The sequence below is a fragment of the Erpetoichthys calabaricus genome, chromosome 7 (assembly GCF_900747795.2).
Source record: "Erpetoichthys calabaricus chromosome 7, fErpCal1.3, whole genome shotgun sequence".
NCBI classification, from domain to species: domain Eukaryota; kingdom Metazoa; phylum Chordata; class Cladistia; order Polypteriformes; family Polypteridae; genus Erpetoichthys; species Erpetoichthys calabaricus.
The window spans coordinates 96,104,561-96,131,534 of record NC_041400.2 but is presented as its reverse complement, the minus strand read 5'-3'; the positions used below and the strand labels follow the sequence as shown (position 1 = coordinate 96,131,534).

General features: G+C 38.4%; 1 protein-coding gene across 2 annotated transcripts in view; it reads left to right on the top strand.

Moving 5' to 3' along the window:
* tbck (TBC1 domain containing kinase) overlaps positions 1–26,974 on the top strand; it is a 291,120-nt gene that overhangs the window by 136,127 nt on the left and 128,019 nt on the right. For both annotated transcript variants that reach the window (XM_051929957.1, XM_051929956.1), the window contains exon 22: positions 4,017–4,178. In XM_051929957.1, the coding sequence (XP_051785917.1) occupies positions 4,017–4,178 (162 nt within the window). The remainder of the gene's footprint in view (positions 1–4,016; positions 4,179–26,974) is intronic.

Here is a 26,974-nt window from a genome sequence, read left to right as displayed (position 1 = left end):
GGAATTAAATAATTTGCTGACACTTTCATAAGACTAACATAGAAGAGTATGAAATTATTTAAAAGAAATCATTAAACGCACACATTTTTATCAGTGATAATAGTTTCCAGATGTTCTAAAACAGAAGCACATACTCTGTTCAGCTGCCTCACTCTGCATCAATTGGGCAGTGTAAAACAGAGGAAGTGATTTTGTAGATAATGCCTGAAAACTCATAAGGGCTAAATATGTGCTTGAACTAAAAAGTGGTATTTGTTTGTTTTTTTATAGGGGCAAAATGACTGGTAGTCATTACAGCTTATTAGAATGATATAGCGTGCATCAACTCACAGCTGCAAGCAGGAGATAACAGTGTCTAAAGGAAAAATAAGCTTGGCAAAAAAAAGGCTAAAGTAAAAAACAATAATTTGAAATTAAGTCTTTTCGCATGACCTTTGGGAGTCACAGCACTAATACGTTTCTAACAAAGTCAATGCACCTGGGGATTTTAGTTTGTTATATGGAATTTCATCATCAGAGGTGTAGGTTTAACATAGGAGGAATACGAATAGGTATTGTAATGATCCTGGATGAGGGAGGAGCTTGTTGTGATCTCATCGGTGTGGGTGTTGTTCATACCATACTTTCTGCCAAGTCTTGCATTGGCTGCCCTACAATGCCACTGTCATTTGTGGCCTCCATCTTCTCTTTCTATTCAACTGCACACACTCTTGTCTGGCTTGTTTACTGCCTAGACTTTTCACATTGGCAGCAACACCTCACCCCTCACTTGAGGCAACAGTATCTGTCTCACTTTCCACAACTCTGTGAGAGGATCAAAGCCAGGATCTTTAAGAAGATTGGTCATATACTAAGATTAATGGACTTAGCATCTCTAAAATGCTTGCAGGTAAATGCTCTTCATCTGTGTCTACCCCTTCCACACTCTGGACCAGGGCCTTCTCTCATGACCAGGTGCTAACCTCAGTGATTCTGCCACAATGCTTTCCTTTCCTCCAGCTTCTACCCTGTTTATAATCTGCATTTTGGTTTCTAAAGATATATTGCTTTACATTTTCAAGATATACTAGGAAAATAATTATTTATTACGTAATAAATAAATATATATATACTGTATATATATATATATATATATACTGTATATATATATATATATATATATATATATATATATATATATATACTGTATATATAAATATATATATACTGTATATATAAATAGTCAATTTATGTTGTGAGAAATTCAAAAGACATAGATGTGAGAGGTTTGGGATCTCGGGCTGAACAACCCTGCTTGATAATAGAAATCAGCCTGTTTTGGCTCAAACAGTAAATAAAACACAAAGGAAATCAGTACTGTGGTACTCCATCTCCTTTGCTAATGAGTCCAACAGTGACAACCTCCCTGTGTTGGCTCCTGTTTATATAGGTCCTGTCCTAGAAGGGACGGGGCTTGGAAGATGCATTGAGGTGGGACTAAGCATTGTATCCCTGAGTTTGGTCAAAGCTGCAGAGGAAACTGAAGATGTCCTTAGAGAAGGCACTCCCTCTTGCTTTGGGCTAGTATTGATGAGTGTACCAGAGCTTTCTGGACAGTCCTCCTGTCCTGTGTGACAATATAAAATAACTAAACCCTCGCATATAATAACTTTGCATTCCACAATATAGAATATATCAATGACAGAAGATGTCTATTCACAATGACTCAAGAACTACTCTAGCAGACTGTTACTTGAATTTGCACGTTTTATATAACATTTTATTGAGACTTCATTATTAAGGAGCTTTGCTTTCCAGAGATTTGAAAACTGAGGTAATACTTTAAAAAAAGAATTAATGATACCTGAAACAAACTAACAAAAAGAAATAAGATTAAACCACAAAAGCTTATTACAGTTAAGAAAGCTCTTAAATTAAAAAAAACTAATGGAATCCTAAATAAGACACCCTCTAGACATAAACAAAAGTAAAAACCAATACTCATATAATTAGAATAATTAAACTATTAATCCTTGAAAACTGAATCCCAACTCCAAAAGTACAACCTCTAAATCACGTCTTTTTGACAAGTTAAAGTCAAAAAACAGAATATCAAAACTATTGTAAGCAAGAGGTAAATTCTTCTTGAATAATTTGGAAACTATTCAGGGAGCAAGGAGGTGCACAATGAGTAGCTGAGACAAACAGGGATCTTATGGAAGTCCCTCAGGTACCTACTGTTCTAATTGCTGCAGCACCAGAGTGCCCATACTTTGTATGATCAACTATTCCTTTTGGCACCCCATTAAAATGAAAATGGTTAACAGTTACAGGAGGAAGGGACAAGGAAAATAGTCAAACACACAAAAAAGTTCACCAGAGTGTGTTCTGGGACAAAGCTTGAACAATACTATAATATAAAATAATGCACATTATTTACAAGATAAAGACAAACTGAATAGGTTAAAGGATACCGTTGTCAGGCATTAGTATTTCAGAGTCATTTTCGGGGCTCTGGAAAGGTAATCAACAATTTTATTAATATGGATTTACTCTGAAAGCCACAGACAGACAATAAAGTTCTAACACTGAATCATGTTTTACTGTAGCTTATTTCAAACAGTAATGACATTTATAAGCTGTGCATTCATTGTCGCAAATGCAATGAACTGAATATTTTTAATTTTGGGAATGTTTCTACCTCTAAATATGAAGTAGTTACTTCTTCATGGGTAATGGAAGGAAAACACAGGAGTATCAAATATAGACAACCAAGGGAAGAACTTTTTATGAAGAAGTGAGGCTCAGAACAGTAGAGAAGTAAGGATTATACAGAGAAGAAAAATTTAAAAGAAATATTATGAACTAGGGCGGCACGGTGGCGCAGTGGGTAGCGCTGCTGCCTCGCAGTTGGGAGACCTGGGGACCTGGGTTCGCTTCCTGGGTCTTCCCTGCGTGGAGTTTGCATGTTCTCCTCGTGTCTGCGTGGGTTTCCTCCGGGCGCTCCGGTTTCCTCCCACAGTCCAAAGACATGCAGGTTAGGTGGATTGGCGATTCTAAATTGGCCCTAGTGTGTGCTTGGTGTGTGGGTGTGTTTGTGTGTGTCCTGCAGTGGGTTGGCACCCTGCCCAGGATTGGTTCCTGCCTTGTGCCCTGTGTTGGCTGGGATTGGCTCCAGCAGACCCCTGTGACCCTGTGTTCGGATTCAGGGGGTTGGAAAATGGATGGATGGATTATGAACTATGTACAGTATTCACCCCCTCTCCCTTATGGTTGTGGGGGACCCATTAACTGAGTTGTAGTAGTGTTTAAAATGACTTGGGGATGCTGTTGCTCCCAGCTTGTCTTGGACCCTAGGATGCTATAATGTCTGCCTGCCCAGACACCTGTGCAAACAGCCTGTGACAATAAGTAACTTTCTAGTCACGTATGCATTTTGCTAGTGCATATAAGTTCATTAAGTTATTTGGGGATCTGTTCGCTGTCAGTAACAGCTATCAAAGGTGAAAAAGAGGAAAACATGCAAAGTATAAAAGTTGCTATAACTGCTGTCAACGTAAAATTGAAGCAGAAAAATAATTTGTAGTTTAAGTCACACAGAATGCTTCTCTGTTTAAAGATGGGCAATTTTGCAGATTCGCCAGTGTTTTTCAATAGGGGATTTAGAAATTTCAAAACTTTATACAGGGCGATTTTCCTTGAAGAATAAGTGTTCCACATTTCAACATAATTGGTCCACTGACTGAGGGATCGACGGACAAACACAGACAATAGGTACTTTGCGCATTATATGTAAATGCACAGAATGATGGAAACATTGGACAGTATAGGACAGTGGCATCCTCTTATTAGATGAGTAAGAAAAATAACTAAAGAGAAGCTACATGAATTCTTTCATATGTGTAAGACAAAAAGTACTACTACTAACTGTACAGCTTATGAGCAAAACAGAGTCACAATTACAAAGAGAATTACAAATTCTGGTTCCTCAAACTTTTATATGTAATTATGTATGTGTATAAATGTTTACTCCACAGATGTGTTTCCTTTGCACAAGATTTTCCATCTGTGGGACACACTCCTTCTGGGCAATTCATCTTTCCCATTTTGCATTGGTGTAGCCATTCTTCAGCAACTAAGAGATCGCTTACTCGCTAATGGATTTAATGAATGCATTCTCCTGTTTTCTGATTTACCAGGTAGGATTATTATTTTTAGACTTGTTTGTTAATAGGCATTTCAATTGTATATCACACATTCTATCAGACACGCTGTAATTTAAATTATTGTTGTTGAAATTTTAAAATATTTTAATTATAATGTAATTGTGACATGAACTTTACTTAAGCATTGGATATTTTTTGCCAGTTGTGATATTAATTGTTCTAATTTCTAATTACAACAAAGGTTTAATCTCATCTTTTAAAATAATCAGTTTCATTATTTATTATTTTATTAGATGGACCACAGCCATTTGATTGTTTAGTAGTCTCCCCAACTCCTACACTATCTTTTGTTGTTAACTTTATTAGAATGATTTATATTCTTCTAAAGTTGTAAAAATTATTTTGCATGTATCCATTTTGTTCCTAAATTTGTCATTGTCACAGATTGTTTTTTTACGGCTATAGAGATTTAGGATTGTTAATGTTAAAGAGTGAGAGTGGGAGAACTGCATCTCTTAGTCCAGAGCACGATTAGAGTGTAGTGGAACCTGCTCTCCTAGAAACTGTTTTGCTGAGGACTGAGCATTTTTTCAATATGATTTGTAGTTATGGAGTCATAGGCTGTTGGTATTCTGTTTATATATACTATATACCAGAAAAGTCATTGCTCTTTCTGAAACAAGAATTTAGATGCTGAAGTTCCCTTCTTTCAAGTGATGGCTGCTTCTCAGCCTTTAGACTACTCACTATTTTGCTTGGCAAACTGGATCTCAGCTGTCAGGTTCACAAAGAGAAATGTGGTGGCTTCAGCCCATAACTTTTTAGCTTAAGAGAGCAAGTTTCAGAGGTTTTCAGTCATTTTGAAGAGTCAAAGCAGAGCTCCTGTTGGAGTTCCCTCAGAGTTCTCTTGAGAGAGAGCCAGAGAGTACCCAAATTCACCAGTTGGAATGAGTGTAACTAGTTTATGAAGAAAGGTGGAACCTCTCGTGATTGGATTAAACAACAGGAAACAGTATCAATAACATCCATGAAAAGATATATTATTCTTGTATGTGCTCACATGCATTTTTTCCTAAAATATTGCCAAATAAATAATAGAACAGAATAATAGAAGACAGGACTTTTGACTAATGAATCAGTGGGAGAAGTAGCCATTCATTTGAAAAGCACAACGTAGTGTGGAGGGGCTTCCTGTTTGTAGACTACTTTCATTTTCTTCAATATTTAATTAAAAAAATGCACGTGTTTTGCCATTATGAGCATTTCACTGGATGTCTCGACATGTGGATTATGCAACATGAGTAAAGTCAGATTTTTTTCATTGGATCCCATTCTATCAGAAACATTGTTATGTCCGTTCTCCAAAAAACATGAAATTAACATTTTTTCCCAGACATTGCTACAAACTACATAGGGTAAGTAACATTAAAAACATATCACTTTTGAGGAGAGTATCCTTTTGAAGGACTAACCCAACCATAAATTATATTTTATTTGTCAGTTACTTACACAGTGTTGTTTATAGAGATGGCAGGGAAAAAAAAAAAATAATCTCATGTTTTCAATGAAAATGGAAATAACAAAGTTCCTGATTAAGTGGGCTTCAGTGGGTCAGTACTGAACAAGAAAAAACGACGAAAACGTGCATTTAAAAAATGTCAGGTTACTTATGTTGCATAATCAGGTGTCCACTCTTTGCTCATAATGTCCTAAATAAATGTATTTTAGCTAAAATATTATTTAATAAACCACTCCTAGGAATTTGTTTCAAGCATTATTATTTTGTTTTGTTTATTTTTTGTAAAATATTGTTAATTTCACTTTCACCATTGCATCGCTATTTTGTATATTTTGTTTTTCATGAATGTTGCCATTTTGTGTCATAACATTTCATGGCAGTCTCCATTTTGTATGTCTGGTTCCTATTATGCTGTGTGGTCACGAATCATTACGCAGGTGTTCAAACATTACATTTTTTAGGAAAACATTTGTAGGGATTTTGATCTTTGCTTATTTTTGAATGTTGATTTTCGTTTTGGTTTTGGTGCTTTGGCTAAATGTTTTGTTAGACACCTTTTCTTCTTCTTCTTTCGGCTGCTCCCGTTAGGGGTTGCCACACCGGATCATCTTCTTCCATATCTTTCTGTCCTCTGCATCTTGTTCTGTTACACCCATCACCTGCATGTCCTCTCTCATTACATCCATAAACCTTCTCTTAGGCCTTCCCCTTTTCCTCTTACCTGACAGCTCTATCCTTAACATCCTTCTCCCAATATACTCAGCATTTCTCCTCTGCACATGTCCAAACCAACGCAATCTTGCCTCTCTGACTTTGTCTCCCAACCGTCCAACTTGAGTTGATCCTCTAATGTACTCATTTCTAATCCTATCTATCCTCGTCACACCCAATGCAAATCTTAGCATCTTTAACTCTGCTACCTACAGTCCTGTCTCCTGCTTTCTGGACATATCAGTGCCACCATCTCCAACCCATATAACATAGCTGGTCTCACTACCGTCCTGTAGACTTTCCCTTTCACTCTTGCTGATACCTATCTGTCACAAATCACTCCTGACACTCTTCTCCACCCATTCCACCCTGCCTGCACTCTCTTTTTCACCTGTCTTCCACAATCCCCATTACTCTGTAAGACACCAATCTTGGCTGTGATGGACCGTTGAATTTTTAATTCCAATAAATTGCTAAGAAAGGTTAGATATGTCTGCCACTCTGAAAATTCAATGTGATCTTAATAGTTTGCAATAAAAATAGAGTCTGAAACTCTACTGGCACAAATATAATAAATCATTTGCATGTTGATATAATTTATAATTTAATTGTCTTATGATTTGCTGTTTTGACAATCCAGATTTCAGTTCTGCTCTTAATTTTTGTGCATCTGTTCATTTTCACTTCAGGAATATTTTTTATTATTATTGTTGATTGGCCATATTATTTACACTTCCTATTCCCATTGCTGGTTATACATATTATGTTATTGTTTCCCCGCCTATTTAAGATGATGGCATGTTACTCTCTGTTCCCTAGTTTCTGGATATTGTTTTCAATCTTTGCAGTGCATTATGTCTTCAAAACATTTTTAGGGAGTTTGGACTTGGTTTAACAACTTACTTGGCTTTTAACCATGGCCTATTTTAGAGAACAATTGTATCTTGTCTCCTGGTCTTTGTGCAAAAAAATATTGTGTTTGCTAGCTTCCAGTCATAGCAGAATAAATCTGTTGTGTAAATAAATACATATAGATATGATTTTTGTTTTTTTTAGCTTGGGATATGAATCACTGTGGTATTTATGTACAAAGTACAATATACTTCTGAAATGCAAGCATCCAGAGAGAAACTAGAAACCAAGATTATAATTGAATTCCTAGAAATTGTCAGGATTTCTGAGGGTTTCTGGTTACAGAAGGAAAGAGTGAGAAAAGGAGAATAAATTGAATTTTATCTTTATTGGATATGATGATAAAAAGGGATAGAATTAACATCTTAATATCATTAAGCCACCAGAACACAGCTGTTGCCCCTACACGTGTTGTCCCAGAGATTCTTCTTTGATAAGATTGTTGTGGTTCCCTAAAACAGCAGTAAAACCAAGTTTTGGGGGTTTTTTTTCTTCTTTTCTGTTTTTCCCTTTAATGTTCAAGTATGATGTACACCACTTCCTGTTTTGAAGTGTTTTGGGCTAGCATTAGTCTTGAGATAAAATTTTCACAGATTGTGCACCCAAAGCAAAATTTAGGAATGAGATAGTTAATTATCTTCTGGAATCTAGCAATATTTGAAAATGTTAAAAAAGAATGAATACTTTGGTAAGGTGCAGCATATACAGTACATATGCTTTCAGATTCTTAAGGTTTCTGAGAGCATTCAGATGATCAAGGAAATAATAAAATTCTAGTCCCAGATTTCAAGTGTCCTAGTTCACAATAGGCAAATTACAGCACAAAAAGTTATCAGTGAGTCCAGCTGTTTTTGATGAATGTCTATTTCTTGGTTTATACTTGCCAGTAGCATGTCTTCCAAAGTTCTGTTATAAGGTCAGGAATATCTTTTCTTGTCCATCACATGATAATGTTTGAACTAAAATGAGAAAAATGGCAATTACAAAAGAACTTTGCATAGATTTCAATTATTTAACACTAGAATTACCAGAGCCTACAAAAAAACTCGCAAACCCAGCCCACCTTAAATCCCTTCGCACCTCTTTTGTCTTGTAAATGTATCATTAAGCACAGGCAGCAAGCAGCCTACTATACCATTAACCCCCCCCAAAAGCTGCAGAACGGGCAAGAAGTTCTTCCAGTTCAAGCTTTGATTAGATTATTACTAAAACATGAAAACGTTTCTGTTTTAATGATGTGTTTACGTAGATTGAACACACATTAAATTATTTCCCCTATACAACTCTACGTAGCTCACTCCCAGATAATCAAGGCTTGAACTGGGAGAACTTCTTGCCTGTTCTGCGGTGGTCGGTATAGCAGGCTGCTTGCTGCTTGGGCTTAACGACATATTTACAAGACAAAAGATGCTGACAGAGAGGTGCGAAGGGATTTAAGGTGGGGCCAAATTTACAAGTGTTTTCGTAGGCTTTGGTAATTCTAGTGTTAAAAGACTTCTTTTGGTACTGTTTTAATGAGTTTTCACATCTTAACATTAATATTTTTGATGAATTTAAAGATTCAGGATGGCGGGAGAAATGCAAATAAGACAAGTGCAAGAGCTTTAGTGTGTCTGCACTTAATCCAAGACACCCTAAAAATAAAAATATCTTCAAAAACGGTAGAGCATCTGCATCTTCTTTGCACTCCCCACAATTATGTAGTTGTGCATGTAGAAATAAAAACACCTGTTATACACTTGTGCACAGTTTACATTTAAACATACAGTATCCATACACAGTACAGATCAGGGGCCTCATGCATAACGCTGTGCGTAGAATTCACACTAAAACATGGGGTAAGGACAAAAGCGGAAATGTGCGTACACACAAAAAAATCCAGATGCATAAATCTGTGCGTTCACCAACTTCCACCTTCTTCCATTCCATAAATCCTGGTCAGCATGAAAAATAACGCACATGCACGCACCTGCTGCCACTCCCCAACCTCCTTCCAGACTTATGCCTCTTTGAATATGCAAATCAATATAAATAGCCCTTAAGCTCAGCGTTCTGTGAAAAGGCAATGGTAAAAGCACGTTGGGAAAAAGAATTTAAGCGAATACAAGTGGAGGCAAGGAAAAACGTACTGTTTATTGGTTTAAACAGTGGTATAAACATCAGAAGGAAATTGATCGAGTGACATAGAATGTCGGAGAAACTCGAAAGCTCAAGTTCACAAAGTCGCACAGTGCCCGAAATAAAAAAAGAAGTTGTCACATATCAAAGTCGCCGTGAAAAGGCGAGTCGTAGCCCACCGTCTGAGTGTCATATGAAAGCTTATTAGGGTACAGAGGAAAAAAAAAATAGGCACGCAGTGGGGAAAAAAGCACGAAATGTCAACTTTAATCTCGAAATTTCCACTTTAATCACGTAGTTTATTTTGTCATTAAAGTAGAACGTCATAAATTACATCTTAAAATCGCTTAATTTACTAGTTTCTCAAATCCCATCGTAACTAAAGTAGCACGTTAAATGCTTTGTTTTCTATTTGATCTTCAGTGTGCTCTGTGTGTGAATCACTATGTGCTTCTTAAATTGGCTTTCTCTTCCTCCGACAGGACACAGAATCCATTACATTCGTGATATTACAGCTCTCTGAATAATTAAAATACAGTAATCCCTCCTCCATTGCGGGGGTTGCGTTCCAGAGCCACCCGCGAAATAAGAAAATCCGCGAAGTAGAAACCATATGTTTATATGGTTATTTTTATATTGTCATGCTTGGGTCACAGATTTGCGCAGAAACACAGGAGGTTGTAGAGAGACAGGAACGTTATTCAAACACTGCAAACAAACATTTGTCTCTTTTTCAAAAGTTTAAACTGTGCTCCATGACAAGACAGAGATGACAGTTCTGTCTCACAATTAAAAGAATGCAAACATATCTTCCTCTTCAAAGGAAACAGAGAGGAAAGCAAACAAATCAATAGGGCTGTTTGTTTTTAAGTATGCGAAGCACCGCCGGTACAAAGCTGTTGAAGGCGGCAGCTCACACCTCCTCCGTCAGGAGCAGGGAGAGATAGAGAGAGAGAGACAGAGAAAAACAAAGTCAAAAATCAATACGTGCCCTTTGAGCTTTTAAGTATGTGAAGCACCATGCAGCATACTTAAAAGCTGCACACAGAAGGTAGCAACGTGAAGATAATCTTTCAGCATTTTTAGACGAGTGTCCGTATCGTCTAGGTGTGCGAACAGCCCCCCTGCTCACACCCCCTACGTCAGGATCACAGATAGTCAGCGCAAGAGAGAGAGAAAGAAAAGTAAGTTGGGTAGCTTCTCAGCCATCTGCCAATAGCGTCCCTTGTATGAAATCAACTGGGCAAACCAACTGAGGAAGCATGTACCAGAAATTAAAAGACCCATTGTCCTCAGAAATCCGCGAACCAGCAAAAAATCCGCGATATATATTTAAATATGCTTACATATAAAATCCACGATAGAGTGAAGCCGCAAAAGGTGAAGCGCGATATAGCGAGGGATCACTGTACTGAGATAATAATAATAATTCATTGCATTTATATAGCGCCTTTCTCAGTACTCAAAGCGCTATCCACACAGGGAGGAACTGAACCCACAATCTTCCACAGTCTCCTTACTGCAAAGCAGCAGCACTACCACTGTGCCACCTGTGAGGTGTATACTTGATATAATTTTCATGATGATAGGAGTTAAAGCATGTTATTAAACATGGGAACATGGTGGCGCAGTGATTGTTCCTGCCTCATGCTAGATACTTGGGGCGCCATGCACGACCTTCGATAATATAATTTATTGCAGCAGTACTGTCTTTTTCAAATGTACTAACCCCTAATTCCTGTCCTTCCTTTTCTTTCTCTAAATACCCAATCACCACACAATCAGCTCTTTAATAGACGTTAAGCCATCTGTAAGCTTAGAACACCGATTCTTCAGAACTTTTAAGGAACATTAAAATATATTCATAGTACATGTTTAATTATTCTATCCATCTAGAATGCAGCGCGAGGCAGGAACAATCCGTGAACTGAGCACCAGCTCCTCGCTAGTGCTGTGGCACCGTGTCCTAACATGTTTAATTATTAACAATATCGATTATTTAAATGAAGTTAATGTTTTATCTGTATAATATAATAAACTTTTTTTGCTGCATTTCATCTTAAAAATTATATTGTCATCATATGTAAATACGTGCTTTATAAAGTGTCTCAGATTGTGCAATATTATAACTGTATCGCAAGTTTACAGTGAGCTAATTGTACTTATAAATACAAAGCGTTCTACAAGGAGCACTTGATGGACTGATTGAGTGCATTTATAGTTCTTTGGATGAAACTGTTTCTGAACCGTGAGGAAAGGCTCTGAAGCGTTTGCCGTATGAGAACAGTTTAATAGACAGCATGGCTGAGGCAGTGTGTGCTTGATGCTGTATACCGATAATCTCTTTGCAATCATCTGCTGTAGAGCTGTGATTCCCCACTCAGATACAGTGATATAAATACTCCAAGTGATGCAGTGAGAGTAATATGGAAATAGATGATCCGCTGTGGCAACCCCTCATGGGAACAGCTGAAAGAAGAAGAAGGTGCAGTGAGAGTAACAACGCTAAAGCAGCAATGGTATTTAGAATAGTTTGACCATTCTGTGGACCATTATATTGTTACAGGTTAATTACAATCAGATGCATTAAACTAATAAACAATATGCAGTTAATTTCAGTGTATTTATAAAGACACATCAGGGATGTGGATCTTAAAAAGAAAGGGAAACCACACTGGAACAGTAGCACTGCTTTGACGCTGGGTGCCACCAGTTTGCAAAACCGAGTGGAGAACTTGCGTACGCCAAGCATTTAGCTACCGTGAAAATGTGCATGGCTTTACACCAAGTTTAGGTTTTATACCATATGAGCTTGGAAACGGGCTTACGCAACATTTTTGTGCGTACGCACCATTTATACATGAGGCCCCAGTATTAGCACTGATTACATTCAGTTAGCATCAGAAAAATGCCTCTATGTATTTACTGTATATTGTTACAAGGGGGCTCCGCCCCCTGCTCGCTTCGCTCGCCAAGTCCCGGCGTTGGGTAACCCGAAATACATTAATGAATGTATGAGATATATTGGTTCATTCGTTGATAGATTGCGTCATCTGGATCTAACACGTAGATCTGTGCATATTTGCGTTCGTGATTTGGTTCAGGGCGCACTGTTCCAATCCAATGTAATATTTGTCCACATACGCGAAAGCAGTATGGGCCATTGCCAGCTGGTGGCCTGATATTTACCCCGGTAGATGCAAAAGCAAATGAACTATTGTAGGATCTAATGCAGTCCATAAAGTTTTTACTTTCGGGCACATTGTTAGTTAGAAACATCCGTAGATATTCAGGATATTCATCTAAAGGAGGCAGTCTAACCTGACCCCTTTGACAACAACGTGTAAACTCATTAGTTGTATTGCCAGTTGTTTCTTCAGAGAAGTTAAGTGAATGACAATGACAGCAAATGATATTCATTAATCCTAATGAATGTTCATTAATAGTGGACGCATTACAGAATGCGTTGTCAGCTAATTGGCGGAATTGTTTAGCGGCTGTTTGTCGTTCCTTTCTTTGCCGTTTATCTATTGCCTCTGCTGTTTGAGAGGCACGTTGTAGGCGCCTGTGTTCATTAATTGTATTCAGGCGGGCTCGTTTCTGTATGTCCGTTAGTTGAAAAGTTTCGTTTTGGAGCCGGAGCCGTGACCGTGACTCCATTAGTTATCCGTTGTCTACCGCTAGTAATATGGATAATTGCAGTTAATGTTAATACGGAGCGTTTTCTGTGGTTGTACTGTTAATAATGCATCACTGTAATGTGATTCACATATGCTATATGGTTTGGACGTGTGAGGATGCCGTACGTTTAATACGGAGAGTTCGTTTATTCTTATTACCCGTACCATGCTGTTTAGTGTGGACGTTTAGTTCAGAAGCGCGTTGTAGGCGCCTGCGCCTTTCGTACTTTCTCGCGCCTTCCGTACTATCTTTGTGGACCTTTGCGGACCCCGTAGTGTCTTCCGTTTGACTCTGGGGTGCAGTGCAGAATCCTCTTTCCTGTGTGGCGTTAGTTGAGCTCGTTCGTTTTTGAGCTGTGACTCCTTCGTTAGTTGAGCTCGTTCGTTTTTGAGCCGTGACTCCTTCGTGGATCAGAATTCGCTTGCGGTTTATGAGATGCGCGCTGTAGGCGCCTGCGCACTATGTCTCCTGCGTCCATTGCCGTGTACCTGAGTCCGTGCCTTTCGGTTTACCATTCTCGTTTAGTAATATGGATTTAATGTTTGATGTCATTTTTTAATCATGTGGCAGCCCTTGAACATGGATCAGCTGGGAATATTTCAGCTTTTGGTTGACACAAACAGCAATTTTGTAGGGGCCATGTGTCTGAAATTTTTTTTCAATTATTTCATGATTGTTTTCTATGTGTATTTATTTGATCTGACAAAAGAAGGTGTTAAAATATTTATGCCTAGCTATAACTTTTCCTTGACTCTGTTTGTATTCAATATTTTTCTGCTGATATTCTGTTTTAATCTATCCACATGATGAATGTGATATTTTTCTTCTGAATGATTTTTTTCATCTAATTTAATAACTTATGAAAGCCATTATTTTCAAACTTTAAACTATTTTTTGATATATATTGTTTTGTGAATGCTACCGGTATATACACTAGAACAGGGTTTCTCAAATTCAATCCTGGGGTACCACTGTGGCTACAGATTTCTTTCCAACCAGTTTCACAAATCAACGGGCCAGTCTTACAATTAAAGTGGTAAAAGTATTTTAGTTAGGTTAAAACTGAAATATCTATCAATGATGACCCTAGGAACTGTCAGAAAGCCATATTTTGGAGATAGAATAAACAAAGGCTTTCACGAAAGCACAAAATGGAAACAAGTGGGGTCAGTTGCAGTGTACCTGAGATAGTACCACACTAGCAGCAGATAGGATCAAGAACAGACTATGTAGTGTGGTACTCAGAGGAGACAGTCCTTAGGTGTAAGTGCTGTCTCAGTGAACAGCAGAACAAGATCAACACCAAGCTTAACTACTGTAATAAGCAGCTAGTCTTGTTTTGTTGGATTACTGATTGCCTGTTAATGATTGCACATCATTATTCTTCTTGATTTAAAGGGCCCTTGACATCTATATATATAAAATCCCTATGTGCGTCCAGGTGTCCGTGTGTGGGTGTCTTCTGGTGAAGTGCGCATGCGCAGGGCACGGTGCGATGCGCGATATTACTGTCAGAGAAAGTTAGAGGCATTTTACGGAAATACAAACCAGTATTACTGCGAGAGGAAATTAAAGGTACACAATACAGTGACGCATATTACAGCCACATACAAGCCAGTATTACTGTCAGAGGAGATTAAAGGCATATTACCGACGCGTATGCCTGTATTACCGCCGGAGAAAATTAAAGGTATATTACGGCCGTACAAGCCAGCGGACGTACAAGACGGTATCCTTCAATAAGGGCGCGCACAAAAAGGCGAGCCTCAAAAGGGTGACCTCAATTGGGCGCGGCGACTAAAGGTGCGCGTAAATAAAGATCTGCACCTTTGTTGCTCTTCACATATTCCAGAGCCATTTGAACTAAATTATCTATGAACGCCTTTATTTGCCGCGCTCAATTGAGGTTGCCCTTTTGAAGCTCGCCTTTTTGTGCGAGCCCTTATTGAATAGAGCCGTACAAGACAGTATTACTGTCACAAAAAATTAAAGACACACAATACACGGCGGCAGCCCACGAAGAACGGTCAGCTCAGCAAGTAAACATCAACAAAAGAAAGGCAGAAAGAAAGAAAGATACGACCAACAAAAAGAATAAGGTCAAAGTCCCTTGCCATTTAATATAAACTGTTCCTACTAATGTTTATGCACTACTGTTCTAGCGCCCGTTATTGTAACGGGCTAAATGACTAGTATGCAATAAAAATGTATTGCTGGGATTTTTTCTGTTTTTCCCTGGTGCTCTTCCATGCAATACATGTGCATGGTTACTCGTACATAGGCCTGGGTAAAAATATTAAATTTTTGATTAATCGTTTTTTTTTTCCTTTAAATGATTTAATATTGACTTTTAAAGTCAAAATCGGTCTTATGAATCTCTAGCCTGCTCAATTACTATATGTAGATTTTTGCTCATCTTCATTTTTGGGATCCGATCCAGCAGATGTCGCTAATGCACCTGTTAAGGCTTTCTATGGAAAAAGCACTTTAACTACTTTGCATAAAATGGTGTGTCCTCCTCAGCTGAAATTAGCACCTACGGCAGGGATGTGCAAAGTCATTCCTGGAGGGCCGCAGTGGCTGCAGGTTTTTGTTCCAACCCAATTGCTTAATAAGAAGCACTAATTGCTCTAGAAACACTTCTGCTTCATTTTAGTTATCTCCCTCGTTAAGATTTTGAACCCTTATTGCTTATTTAAGTCTTAAACAGCTGCATTCTTGGTTTTTAATTGCTCCTTATTAGCAATAAGATGCAAATGACAAAAGAAACCAGCAGTTATCCATTTTGCTTGTTACCCTTTACACCTGTGTGTATTTATCATGCACTATTTGGTTTAATTAAATACTTGGAAGGAAAGAGAAGACAAAAAAGTCAAGGATTGAGAATTACCCATCCGTTTTACACTTCAAAATATTTGGATATCTTTAGAATGGAAAAAAAAATCTAGGATTTGAGAATGACTTGACATAGCAGAGTTAAAGCACTAACAAGCCATGAAATGTAATTATTGGCAAGGATTGTTTTCTAATTAAACAACTGGGTTGGAATAAAAACCCGCGGCCACTGCGGCCCTCCAGGAATGACTTTGCACACCCCTGACCTACGGTTAAATCAGATGTGTGGACTTACTATGGATTCAACAGTGCATCTGTAAAAAAAACAACTGGATGAAAGCAAAGACATATGTAAGAAGTGCAACTCTGAAGCTAAGTATTGTTCTAACACAACAAATTTGAGAAATCTTTTATCCCAGCGTCATCCATAAAAAAAAAAATCTCAATCGATATCCAATCAAATAAAGCCTAAACAGTCTTCACTGGGGGTGGCATTTAGCTCTATGTTTCAATTTCATTTGCCTCGTGACCAAAAAATAATGGAATCTATAGCAGTTTTCGACAAATGATACAGGTTTGGAACTGTGGTATGCTGTACCAACCAGAAAGCAGAGGACTGAAGTTATAGTACCTAGGCTTTACAAAGATCTTCAGCAAAACATCGCCAAGTCTCACATGTCACTACATTAAGTACGACTGAGCTTCTGTGCTGGATGTGTTACAGACAAGAGTACAATGGGAGCAACCGCACTGCTGAGATGACTGGCTGTTATTCCAAAAACCTTCCTAGCATCTCCAATGCGCTGTTCTATCATGGGACCACATCAATCCCAAGCTTCTGTGTTGGTAAATGCAATAAATGTTGCTTCTCTTTAAACATGTGGTTAGCTGTACTGCTACAGTGGAAAAAGTTTGTAATGCACCTCACCTGGCTGAGCAAGCAGCCAGTTGTTGGAATACAGTAATCCCTCCTCCATCGTGGGGGTTGCCTTCCAGAGCCACCCACGAAATAAGAAAATCCGCGAAGTAGAAACCATATGTTTATATGGTTATTTTTATATTGTCTTGCTTGGGTCACAGATTTGCACAGAAACACAGGAGGTTGTAGAGAGACAGGAACGTTATTCAAACACCGCAAACAAACATTTGTCTCTTTTTCAAAAGTTTAAACTGTGCTCCATGACAAGACAGAGATGACAGTTCCGTCTCACAATTAAAAGAATGCAAACATATCTTCCTCTTCAAAGGAGTGCGTGTCAGGAGCAGTGACTGTAACAGAGATAGAGAGAAAAACAAACAAATCAATAAGGCTGTTTGGCTTTTAAGTATGCGAAGCACCGCCGGTACAAAGCTGTTGAAGGCGGCAGCTCACACCCCCTCCGTCAGGAGCAGACAAAGAGAGAGAGAGAGAGAGAGAGAGATAGAGAGAGACAGAGTTTGTTTTTCAATCAAAAATCAATATGTGCCCTTCGAGCTTTTAAGTATGCGAAGCACCGTGCAGCATGTCGTTTCAGGAAGCAGCTGCACAAAAGATAGCAACGTAAAGATAATCTTTCAGCATTTTTAGACGAGCGTCCTTATCATCTAGGTGTGCGAACAGCCCCCCTGCTCAATCCCCCTACGTCAGGATCAGAGAAAGTCAGCGCAAGAGAGCGAGAAAAGTAAGCTGGGTAGCTTCTCAGCCATCTGCCAATAGCGTCCCTTGTATGAAATCACTGGGCAAACCAACTGAGGAAGCATGTACCAGAAATTAAAAGACCCATTGTCCGCAGAAATCCGCGAACCAGCAAAAAAATCTGCGATATATATTTAAATATGCTTACATATAAAATCCGCGATGGAGTGAAGCCGCAAAAGGCGAAGCGTGATATAGCGAGGGATTACTGTATTCACAGCAGCCTGCAATACTGAAGTGAGTGTATGTACAAAGCAGCCAACGTGAAGTAGCTCCTTCAGCTGTACCGCATAGATCATATTAGCAACGTTGTTAGTCACGATGACTGATTCTCATTTTAAAATGCTTCCTTTTTATCAAGAGGAGGAAATGTGAAGACACATTTTCAAGACTAATTAATGTGACTGCTACATGTGAGCAACTGAAGATATGTGTAACTTGTTAAATTATAGAAAGACTGAAGTGTTTCCGCTGTTAATTTTGACTAATTCAAGATTATCTTAAATATCCAATAGAGGAATAAATTTGGCTAACAGTTTCGTTGAAGAGTATCTACATGGAGATTCATAAGATACAAATAGTTTATTGAATAACATATTACTTATTTAAGAAGCAATATTTGATTATTGTATAGTAATATTATTCACAAGATGATATAGATGGTTTATAAAGTTAAAACAAGGAGCCCCCTGTAATATGTGTGGCGATACATGTTATTTAAATTATGGTGAATTTTGAATGAGTACAGTGCTGTGAAATTTTTTTTTTTTTAAAAAGCAATAATATTGTGTTACACGTCTTGCAAATACTCAGGTCATTATGAATCTAAATCGAATTGAATCGGGACATTAATGCTGCTACCTAGCCCTTCTCGTACATTATATAGCCCCACCTCGATGCAATGTATGATTCACCAGTCACTTAAATCTCTGAGGGGGACCTCTTACCTTTCTTGATATAATGTACAAATGAACGCATGCTTATATGTCCGAGTAGAACCACTCCTCAACTTGTTTTATTTTTATATATGATGTTCATAGAGTGTAAATATATATATTGGACACTCTGGGGCCTGTGGGGTTCTTGATCTGGTCTCGCTGTTATTTCCCAATTACGTAGGTAATACAGAAGAGTGGATACTTGTCATTCATTATTAGAGTTGTGGGGAACTGGAGCCTAACTCAGCCATCATAGACCACAATGCAAGGACTATCGCAGGACAGGGTGAGAGCCCATTGGTGGGTGAACACACACCATGGACAATGTTAAAAAAAATTTTTTTTTAAAACTTTGCAAAAGTTAAAATCAGCCAACAACACTTTCTCATAATACAGTTAGGTCCATAAATATTTGGACAGAGACAACTTTTTTGTAATTTTGGTTCTATACATTACCACAATGAATTTTAAATGAAACAACTCAGATGCAGTTGAAGTGCAGACTTTCAGCTTTAATTCAGTGGGGTGAACAAAACGATTTCCTAAAAACGTGAGGCAACTAAAGAATTTTTTTAACACAATCCCTTCATTTCAGGGGCTCAAAAGTAATTGGACAGATTAAATAACTGAAAATAAAATGTTCATTTCTAATACTTGGTTGAAAACCCTTTGCTGGCAATGATAGCCTGAAGTCTTGAACTCATGGACATTACCAGATGCTGGGTTTCCTCCTTTTTAACACTAGAATTACCAGAGTCTACGAAAAAACTCGTAGATCCGGCCCACCTTAAAACCGTTCTCACCTCTCTTTTGTCTTCTAAATGTGCCGATTAAGAGGAGCAGCGAGCAGCCGGCTATTCCATCCCCCACCGTCACAGAACGTTCACTAAGTTTTCCCAGCTCATGGCTTGTTTGATTATCTGGGAGTGACTGAACTGCTGGAGTTTTAGAATGAAAATAATAGATCGCTATTTGGAATACATGCATTTCATGCGTGTTCCGTTTCTACAGTAATCTGTGTTATCACATTGCTAAAACAGAAACTGTTTACAATATTCTAGTAGCAAATGACAAAATGTAGGCATAAACTATATAATGTATGAAGCCTGAAATCCAAATATCAAAGAAACACAAAAGGTACAAAAAAAAAAAGCCACCGCCAAGAAAAGCCGCCTTAGTGTGCGACTTTGACACGTATTAGCTATCACTGCTTCCGTGGCGCAACAGTATCAGTCGCTGACTGGGAATCCAAAGGTCGTGAGTTCGATCCTGCACAACTCCATTTTGAGAAGTGTTCTTATTTTCACTATTTTAGAATAAAAAGATACATTTGATTTCAGTCTGTAACAGCCGGTGTAATTTATGATATTTGTAAAGGTTAGCTTTATTTTTCTTTTAAATTCACTTTTCATTGTCTCAGTCGCGTTCAGGATACTTCCCTACCACCCCCCACCTGACACTGCTGTTTTCACATAAAGACACTCTATAGTTCTGCAGTGTATCACAATACATACGACCACGTGTTTTTTTCCCCCAATATTGCCAGTCCCCACGTGTTGCTGTATGCTGTTTCTTTTGTACTCCAGGACATGCAGAGGAAAGCATAGTAAAGAGCAGTAACTTCAGCGCTATATGCAATCATCAGACACTCCCCATCTGATACTACTGTTTTCACATAAAGACGCGCTAAAGCTCTGCAGTGTACTGAAGTGTCTGCATGCACTTTTCGTGGCATTATACGTGTATTTTTTGAGCATGCCCATGTAGCTCAAACACAGGAACATATGTTGATGTAAAAGTATAACAAAACAAGTGCACTTTTATTCAAGACTATAACCGAAGAAAAAAGAAAGCAAGTTACAGTAGGTGGTTGATATGACAGCTTGCGTGGTGCAATGCTAAGAACTGCTGATTTCCATTCTGTGCTATATAACTGTTAACATTTTAATCTGATGATTGCATATAGCGCTGTCTTATTCAGTGTGCGCAAGAACATGCAGGTGGCCAGTTGCTGCGTGCTACAACGCACATTTTAAAAAAAGAAAGAGACAAATATATGTGACGTTTTGAAGAAATCATTTTATGACACGAATAGTACCAATCAGAAAACATCGTCGAAGTAATGCAATATTATTTGAAAACGAACAGCGTCAGATCGGGTGTGAAGTTATACTGGCGCTGTTTGAGTCAGATCAGAAGCTGAATAAGCAGAAAAAGCTCCTGTTCTGACTCTAAGTAAAAAAAGCATGAATTAATCAACATAAATAACTGCAATTGACATTTTAAAGATAACGATTTACAGTGCATACCAATTTATAAATTCAATGTCCGTATAGTTTATGCCTACATTTTGTCATTTGCTACTAGAATATTGTAAACAGTTTCTGTTTTAGCAATGTGTTTACACAGATTACTGTAGAAACGGAACACGCATGAAATGCATGTATTCCAAATAGCGATCTATTATTTTCATTCTAAAACTCCAGTAGTTCAGTCACTCCCAGATAATCAAGCAAGCCATGAGCTGGGAAAACTTAGTGAACGTTCTGCGACGGTGGGGGATAGAATAGCCGGCTGCTCGCTGCTCCTCTTAATCGGCACATTTAAAAGACAAAAGAGAGGTGAGAACGGTTTTAAGGTGGGCCGGATCTACGAGTTTTTTTGTAGACTCTGGTAATTCTAGTGTTAATGCTCTGCCAGTCCTTTACTGCAGCGGCTTTCAGTTGCTGTTTGTTTATGGGCCTTTCTGTCAGAAGTTTAGTCTTCAACAAGTGAAATGCATGCTCAATTGGGTTAAGATCAGGTGACTGACTTGGCCATTCAAGAATTTTCAACTTCTTTGCTTTAATAAACTCCTGGGTTGCTTTGGCTGTATGTTTTGGGTCATTGTTGATCTGTATCATGAAACGCCGCCCAATCAATTTGACTGCATTTAGCTGGATTTGAGCAGACAGTATGTCTCTGAACACCTCCGAATTTATTTGGCTGCTTCTGTCCTGTGTCACATCATCAATTAACACTAGTGTCCCAGTGCCACTGGCAGCCATGCACACCCAAGCCATCACACTGCCTCCACCGTGTTTTACAGATGATGTGGTATGCTTTGGATAATGAGCTGTTCCATGCCTTCTCCATACTTTTTTCTTGACATCATTCTGGTAGAGGTTGATCTTGGTTTCATCTGTCCAAAGAATGTTTTTCCAGAACTGTGCTGGGTTTTTTAGATGTTCTTTAGCAAAGTCCAATCTAGCCTTTCTATTCTTGAGGCTTATGAGTGGCTTGCACCTTGCAGTGCACCCTCTGTATTTACTTTCGTGCAGTCTTCTCTTTATGGTAGACTTCGATATCAATACGCCTACCCCCTGGAGAGTGTTATTCACTTGGTTGGCTGTTGTGAAGGGGTTTCTCTTCACCATGGAAATGATTCTGCGATCATCCACCACTGTTGTCTTCATGGACGTCCAGGTCTTTTGCTTTGCTGAGTTCACCAGTGCTTGCTTTTCTTTCTCAGGATGTACCAAACTGTAGGTTTTGCCACTCGTAATATTGTAGCAATTTCTCGGATGGGTTTTTTCTGTTTTCACAGCTTAAGGATGGCTTCTTTCACCTGCATGGAGAGCTCCTTTGACCGCATGTTGTCTGTTCACAGCAAAATATTCCATATGCAAGCACCACACCTCAAATCAACTGCAAGCCTTTTATCTGCTTAATTGATAATGACATAACGACGGACTTGCCCACACCTGCCCATGAAATAGCCTTTGAGTCAATTGTTCAATTACTTTTGAGCCCCTGACATGAAGGGATTGTGTTAAAAAAAATGCTTTAGTTACCTCACATTTTTATGCAATCGTTTTGTTCACCCCCACTGAATTAAAGCTGAAAGTCTGCACTTCAACTGCATCTGAGTTGTTTCATTTAAAATTCATTGTGGTATTGTACAGAACCAAAATTAGAAAAAAGTTGTCTCTGTCCAAATATTTATGGACCTAACTGTATATATGAGAAGGTCTAAATCAAATATAAACTTCATAAACTTGTTGGCCTAAGAGGTCCTTTGTTTCAGTGGTTCCTGAGTTTAGCCCTGTAGGACTACTGTGGCTGAAGGTTTTCATCCCAACCTGTTTTGCAATCAGTCAGTCATTGTACCTTGAATTGATCCCATTGTTTGATTAGCTAGTCTATTTTCTTCTCTTCTCTTACATACATATATATAAGAAAGGACATTTCAATATATCATTATTTAGGGGTAAAAAAAAAAACACAATAGAAAAACTAAATACCCCAAAATCTCTAAATTGTCTTGATGAATTTAATTGAATTTTGGTGACATTGTAGAAAAAGCAAAATTAGCCTACATGAATTTATTTGTTGATATTTGTCATTAATATTGCTCTAGTCAGTGGGACATTTTAAAACACTACATGCCCTGTTGTAGTCCCAGCACTGACGGCAATCTCATTGGGAAATAAAGCATGCCCGTTATACAAACGATGGCTGTCTTCAGTAGGGCAAAGCTGAAAGAAGACACATTTAGCAAGTGCTTTCCAAGCACTGTGGCTGTGAGTGAAGACAATTTAGCGCAACTGATCCAGTAAGAAAAGCATTTAATGTATATTGCGCACCCACCCTTTTAATCTTATCTGCAACCTTGTACAAATGCCAAAACGAAAACTACAGTTCCCACCAGCCAGTGTACTGCTCCAGACGGTTCCATTAGTGCACTGTAAGTTTAAAACGGAGTATCCCCAAATACAGCATGTCATCACAGGTAGAAGCATCTGTAGTGTTTTTTTCTCACTTCAATCACTCTTGGATAACAATTTCATTATCTACAGTGTTTATCTTAAAGCAGTGTTTCTCAGCCCTTGAAACCCAGTTTTACCTTTTTAAGATTCTTTACGACCCACAGACAGCATTTGAAGAGCTTTGGAAAATTGGAATTAAAATGATAAGGGTGATGAAAATCTTGAAAGTAAAGATAAAAACATTAAAAGTATCTCCATAGTAAAGATAAAAACATTAAAAGTATCTCCATGTAGCATATGTAAATGCTTTCTAGTAAAAAGTTAGAAATCCATTTTTGTCTTTGTTACAAACACAGAGACTAGGAAATAACACCTTGTTTAATTAAGTTAGGAGATTTAAGAAAGAAGGTAAAGTTGGTTGTTATTAAAATCTGCAGCCAACATGGTCCCCCTGAACTGAACTTGGGATCCACTGCTTTAGTTAATAACATAACCAGAAAGTTGTTTGTTTGTTTGTTTTTAACATTTAAATCCAGAGGCAGAGAAATGCTTATTTAAAAGAAGTTTTTTTAAAACATGTAATAAATGGATCAGACAGCTATTTATGAAATATAAGCATTCAGCTCCTTGGTATAACTTAGAATTGCGATCTATGAAAGCAGCTGGCTGACGCCTTGAGAGAATGTCACATAAGACTGGCCTCACTGTGCACATCCAGGCTTTCTCTGACCACCAAAGAGCTTACAGAGAAGACTAACTGCTGCCAAGAACACCCACTATGGTAAAATAATAGAAAGTGGCCACGATAACCCAAGGGTTTTATTCTCTGTAGTTAATAAACTACTCGAACCCGCATCTGGCCCAACTACCTCTTCTATTGAAGTCTGTGAGGAATTCCTCCACTTTTCCGTAACAAAATTAAAGATCTAAATAATTCAGCTAACATAAATACATCATCTGTTTATATCTCTCCCTGTTTTCCCACTCCATCCAGCTCCTTCTCTAAGTTCTCACCAGTCACATCTGCGTTTGTTAATAACCTGCTTTGTAAGATGAGGCCAACTACTTGTGTACTGGACCCCATCCCCAGCACACTACTTAAATCCTGCCTTCATACCATAATCCCGACTGTTACAACAACCATAAACTCATCCCTCGACACTGGGTTTGTACCACTCACTTTTAAAATTGCTTCTGTAACCCTAATGTTAAAAAAAGTCTGGTCTTGATGCTGACAATCTTAACAATTTCCAGCCTATTTCCCACTTACCTTTCCTGTCAAAAGTTCTCGAGTGTGTTGTAGCTTCCCAACTCACCAATTACTTGACCTCTAATAACTTGATGGAACCCTTTCAGTCTGGTTTCAGGGCGCGGCACAGCTGTGAAACTGCTCTGCTATGGGTAACCAATGATTTGCTTATGGCAGCAGACTCTGGACAAACCAACATATTAATTCTGTTAGACCTCAGTGCAGCATTTGACACTGTCAGACATAACATTCTACTGTCCAGAATGGAGAACATGCTGGGTATCTCTGTCACTGCCCTCCAGTGGTTCAAGTCCTATCTGACTGATAGGCAAGAGTTTGTTAGTCTTGGTAACAGCAGATCCAGCTCAGCGCCAGTCACACGAGTTCCTCAGGGTTCTGTCCTCGGCCCTGTTCTCTTCTGTAGTTATATGCTTCCCCTTGGCCATATTATACGTGGCTATGGACTGGGTTATCATTTTTATGCAGATGATACTCAACTCTACTTCAATGTTAAAAGTGGAACTTCATCAGAGCTTTCTCAGCTCACAACCTGCCTTAGTGAAATTAAAACCTGGATGGAGCAGAACTCTTTAAAAATTAAATTGCAATAAAACTGAACTCCTGCAAACTGGGACTAAAATGCAACTTAATAAAATGAGCTCCTTCCAGTCCATCTTGGCGGTGATCTCATCAGACCTGCCTCTACTGTAAAGAATCTTGGTGTCAGTTTTGATTCCTCCGTCTCTTATTCCGCCCACATAAATCACATTAAGAACTTTCTTACTTTCACCTCCATAACATATGCTGTGTTCGCTCCTTCTCTAATGCTGAGAAACTTGTTCATGCTTTTATCACATCCTGCATCAATTATTGTAATTCCCTACTGGCAGGTACCCCTTCTAATCTTATATCACAGCTCCAGCTTATTCAAAACTCAGCTGCAAGAGACCTTACACGGACCAGCAGCAGCGAGCACATCACACCCATCCTGCTCCACCTTCCCTGTGTCTTACAGAATCGAATATAAAATCCTACTAATAACCTACAAAGCCTTAAATAACCTCACGCCAAACTACATCAGTGACCTTCTCCATCACTATGTGCCTGTCCGCCCACTACACTAAGGTCCTCTGATTCTGGCAATCTTGTTGTGCCCGACACTAATATACACTCTATGGGTGACAGGGCCTTCAGCTGTATAGCACCCAGGCTCTGGAATGACCTACTGAAATTAATCAGGTCAGCTGACTCCATGAATTCTTTTAAAAAACAACTCAAAACTCATCTGTTCAGGAAGGCTTTTAGCTCTACTTGTCTTTATTACCCTTCTCTCAGTTTGTTTCTCTGTCAGGATGCTCATGTAACCTGTATGTGTGTGTGCTAGACCATCAATTATGTTGTCTGTTAGGCTTTTTTCTCTGAATTCACTGTCGTAATCTTCTTTATTTATTTATCTGGTTTGTACAATGCTATATACTGTATACCCTGCCGTTCTTCTTATATTCTGTAAGTGCCTTGAGCATGGGAAAGGCGATATATAAATAAAATGTATTATTATTATTATTAAATAACACTCTTTAAGTATGCTCTGTAAGAGTTAATTCTAAAATTAGCTAAATCCTAGTAATGATAATCTCCACCATACTACCATAAACTAATTTAAAGAAGAGGCAAATTTTCAGATGTCTATGGTCTTCTCCTTCTAGAACCTGTTCCTTCATAAATGGGATTATTTTGAGTCTCAATGCAGGTGCAGTGTTCAAGTGGTTAAATAAAAACTTCTTATGTCGAAGTTGTGTTTGTAAGCTACTGAGTTGCACCTAATGGCTTGAAGCCAGCTTTTAGGTTTGGGGTGGGCTAAACGTATGAGTGATTTGTTGTGCACACCTGCTCTTGGGGATAAAAACTCCATGCTATCCAGCAAGATTGATGTCCTGGTACCTGGAGCTGAGATTCCTTTGTTTAATTAGTCATGTTTTTCCACTTGTAGCTACATGATTTCTGTGTGTCTTTGTTAACAGCCATTTCACCAAAGGATCAGGAACATTTATACACATTCCAGTCATGTACTTTTATAGACCAAGAAGCACATAGGTCTGTACTGTTTTAAACTGTACCTGTTTTAATCCATGTGTTCTAATGATGTATTGATTTTGGATATGGATGTATATTTTCATAACCCTGGGTATTTGGTGTTTTTGAATGTTTAATTGTTTCAGATTTCAAATATCTGTATTTCTTCAACAAAGTCTAGCATTTTGGCATGAAACAGTATTAGAAACAAAGTAATTTTAGTAACATCACCTTAGTGTCAGAGTGCTCTGTTTATACAGCTGTTTTTAAGACTTTGTATTCATTTACTCAGCAAGCACATAGGTTATTGGTGTTTTTAATTAGGTGCTGTTGGATGTGGGGCTTGTAAAGATATAGAACAAAGAAAATG